Source organism: Oryza glaberrima, chromosome 11, assembly GCF_000147395.1.
Source record: "Oryza glaberrima chromosome 11, OglaRS2, whole genome shotgun sequence".
Lineage (NCBI taxonomy): Eukaryota > Viridiplantae > Streptophyta > Magnoliopsida > Poales > Poaceae > Oryza > Oryza glaberrima.
In genome coordinates this window covers 3,116,501-3,119,899 of record NC_068336.1, presented here as the reverse complement: position 1 = coordinate 3,119,899, position 3,399 = coordinate 3,116,501, and the positions used below count along the sequence as shown (strand labels likewise).

The window sequence follows — 3,399 nt, the reverse complement described above, 5'->3', positions numbered from 1 at the left end:
CCACAACTAATTTTTTTTTTTGATGAAGATGAAGTTGTGCTGATAATATATCAAGATAAGGTAGCAAAATTCAAGGTGATAGTGAGGATCATTTCAACCTGGATGAAAGAACAACTTCCTGTTCTTGAATTCGTGCCTAATTTGAACAATTAATTGAAGAAATGGTCTGACATATGATCCAACTGTATTAATGGTATAGTTGATTAATTGGTATGTTATCAATTCCGTTGTTACTAGCACGAACTACCTCTTGTTATGTGAATGATTTCTAAAATCAAAGGTGTTATGTTACAAATGTGAAATGCCCACATGTATATATGCATGGGGTTTTCAAATTTTAGTCAAACAAGTTAAACGGATGCCAAAATCCGCACAATATTTATACATTGCAATGCTGCAAGCTATTCGCTGCCCATGTATACCTCAGCTTTTCATCACCAAGTTACAAACATTACCATACAACGATAGGCATTGGCATGTTTGCCCTTCAACATTCATACTCACCATGGTTTATAATTAATTCCCAATTCCAAAGTATGATCTTGCATCATAATCAGCCCAAACTAGACAGAAAATCTAACCGGAAGTTTGATTGAATTTCACATGGCTACAGCTATCTAGAGCATTTCAATCTATGTGCTCTCAATCAGGTTTAGATCTTGTTGAGCATCTCAACCACTTCTTCCATGGATGGCCGGTGCTTAGGGCTCTCCTCCGTGCAACGCCGTGCCACATCCAAATACGCTATCATTTCATCTTGGTCAGCCTCTCTCCCTTCCCATTGGATCCCCATCTGACGGTCCAGGATCTCCAATGCCTGGCCCTTGTCTACCTTATCCCTAGCCCATTTCAGCATCTCTACCTCTTTCCCTTTCATGTTGATCTTCACCGGCCAGCTTGGTCGCCGGCCAGTCACCATTTCCATCAGTAGCACGCCGAAGCTATACACATCTGCCTTTACGCTCGCGCCTACGCCAGCACGTAACTCTGGTGCCATGTACCTACAATCCATTTGATCAAATATTGGTCAACAGGGCCAAATATTTGTAAAAAGAATAAGCATATATGGAAAACCATATTCTAAAAGGGTAATTCATTGCAAGGTATTGAAATGCGACGGCAACAGCTCAATTATCATGGTTATCAACCTTATCAAGCCAAATATTTACAAACGGCTCGATAAATCGGTCAAGTTCAATAAAAAATCAAACCAAAATCGAGATCAATGTGAAAAAAAATTATCTGAATTCAACTGGTTATCATCAATAACTGTTGCACGGTTATCGACCAAACCACTGGGGATCGGTTTTCGATGACGAACCACATTTGCAAACCATAGTTTCTAATAAGTCAAAATTATTTTTCTAGCACCGAAAGTTTATAACTACATAGAACCATAAGATCCTGATTCATTTTGATAGCACCCAAAGTTTCCAACGTTCTCAAAATAGCATTATGTTAACACTATCGTTATCGAAGTGCTATATATACTTCTCTGAAACACTAAAAAAATAGTGGTGGTGAATAGTGAGCCACAGTGACACGAACGAATTCTATAAGGAGCATTTATACTGTTGGAATTCTTGGATTAATATTTGAGACAATAATGGTACTATGATTCTTTCTTTTAAATTAGTTGGAAGGCACAGGCATTCAACTAGTATATGAACTATTGGCCATAGAAGCAATTTTGGCTTGTAGTAAGGGTGCAATCGATTAAATTACCCGGCGGTGCCGGCGGCCTGCGTGCTGAGGTGTGACTCGGCGGCGCCGCCGGCGGCGATCCTGGCTAGGCCGAAGTCGGCGAGCTTGGCCTCGAAGCCCTCGTCGAGCAGGACATTGCTGGCCTTGATGTCGCGGTGGAGGATGGCCGTCTCGTTGCCGTGGTGCAGGAACGCGAGCGCCGCCGCGACGCCGCGGGCGATGCGGAGGCGCGCCGGCCAGGGGAGCTGGCCGGCGGCGCCGGCGGCGTCGCCGTACAGCCACGCGTCGAGGCTGCCGCGCTCGAGGAGCTCGTAGACGAGGAGGCGGTCGGCGCCGGCGGCGCAGAAGCCGAGGAGGCGCGCCAGGTTGGGGTGGCTGAGCGTGCCGAGCACCTCCAGCTCGGCGCGGAACTCGCGGTTCCCCTCGCCACCGGAGGCGTGGTCGGCGGAGAGGCGCTTGACGGCGACCCTGGCGCCGTCGGGGAGCACGGCGCGGTAGACGAACCCGAAGCTCCCGTCCCCGATGATGTTGTCCGGCGAGAACCCGCCCGTGGCGCCGGCGAGGTCGTCCAGCGAGAGCATCTTGAGCGAGCGGTCGCCGGCGTCGCCGCCGCCGCCGTAGAACGACCACGACGAGACGCGCTCGCACGACCTGCTGCTCGGCGCGGTGACCGGGAGCGTCGCCGCCGACGACAACGGCTGCAGGCAGCGGCAGCGGGGCTTGACGACGACGCGGTGGCGGTGGCGGTGGCGGCAGAAGAAGGCGATGGCGAGGCAGGGGAAGAGGATGGCGGCGGAGGCGGCGACGGCGACGACGAGGGCCTGGAGGACGCCGTCCATGGCGGGAGAGGGAGAGGGGAGAGGCGGAGGATGGAGAGGGGGTGAGGTGACGTGACGTTCTCGTTGGGTTGGGATGGGGAAGGAGGTGGAGTGAGTCGTCGATGGAGTCAACGGTGTTCGGCATGCTGCGGTTGACTATTTCTTCGGCTGTCACTGCCACACTGTACAGTGTACACCCCAGTCGAGGGAGACCTTGACCTGTGACTAGGCTGGGCTCTTCAGTTAATTTTCCAATTTTCCAAACCTCTTATCTCTTTCCGCAGTCACTTTTTCCAAACTATAATAGATGGTATGATTTTTTAAAAAATCTTCTATAGCAAAGTTGCTTAAAAATATATATTAATCTATTTTTAGCTAATATTTAATTAATTATACGGTAATTCGGTATTTGGTTTTTCGTGTCTGGAGACAAAGGTTGCGAACCTTACAACTCAATCTAAGACTCTGTTTGGATGAGGAGGGGACTAAAATTAGTCTCTCCCATTCAAATAGCCCTAAGTGACTACAAGTCTCACATGCCAGCTAAGCTACTACAATCTATAGAAAATCTGGAATCCAAGGGAGAAAAAAAAAAGAGATGAGCTAACCTTTGGACCGTAGTTATTTTACATGATTTTTTTTAATATATAAAAGTAATTTAATTTATGCAAGATCCTTTTACAATTTCTAACTTCAAAGCGAAGTGAGCATAGTTTTACTGCTTAGGTTACTTGTGGTTGAACCAGCCCGCTCTGATTCAAATCCCAGACTTAACACAAACGCCCGTATTTATGGCTAATTATTTTTTAACGGTAAGTGATGTATCCGTCAATAGCGAGATGTTCGTGGTGGCTTTGTCAGTTTTAAGATATATTGG

General features: G+C 47.5%; 1 protein-coding gene across 1 annotated transcript; it reads right to left on the bottom strand.

The window, feature by feature from the left end:
- Positions 1 to 342: 342 nt before the first annotated feature.
- Positions 343 to 2,633, bottom strand: LOC127754968 (leucine-rich repeat receptor protein kinase MSP1-like). The gene is made up of 2 exons (XM_052280578.1): positions 1,726 to 2,633; positions 343 to 1,001 (listed from the first exon to the last, which is right to left on the bottom strand). Exons 1-2 carry the CDS (start codon positions 2,541 to 2,543, stop codon positions 653 to 655), a joined length of 1,167 nt encoding a protein of 388 aa, XP_052136538.1. The 5' UTR covers positions 2,544 to 2,633; the 3' UTR covers positions 343 to 652.
- Between the last annotated feature and the right edge of the window lie 766 nt (positions 2,634 to 3,399).

Bases quoted from the DNA above. Each gene is read 5' to 3' on its own strand.
- LOC127754968 (XM_052280578.1), bottom strand. From the start codon at position 2,543: ATGGACGGCGTCCTCCAGGCCCTCGTCGTCGCCGTCGCCGCCTCCGCC. The intron at 1,002-1,725 runs GTAATTTAATCG...AATGGATTGTAG, and splicing joins CAGGCCGCCGGCACCGCCGG to GTACATGGCACCAGAGTTAC.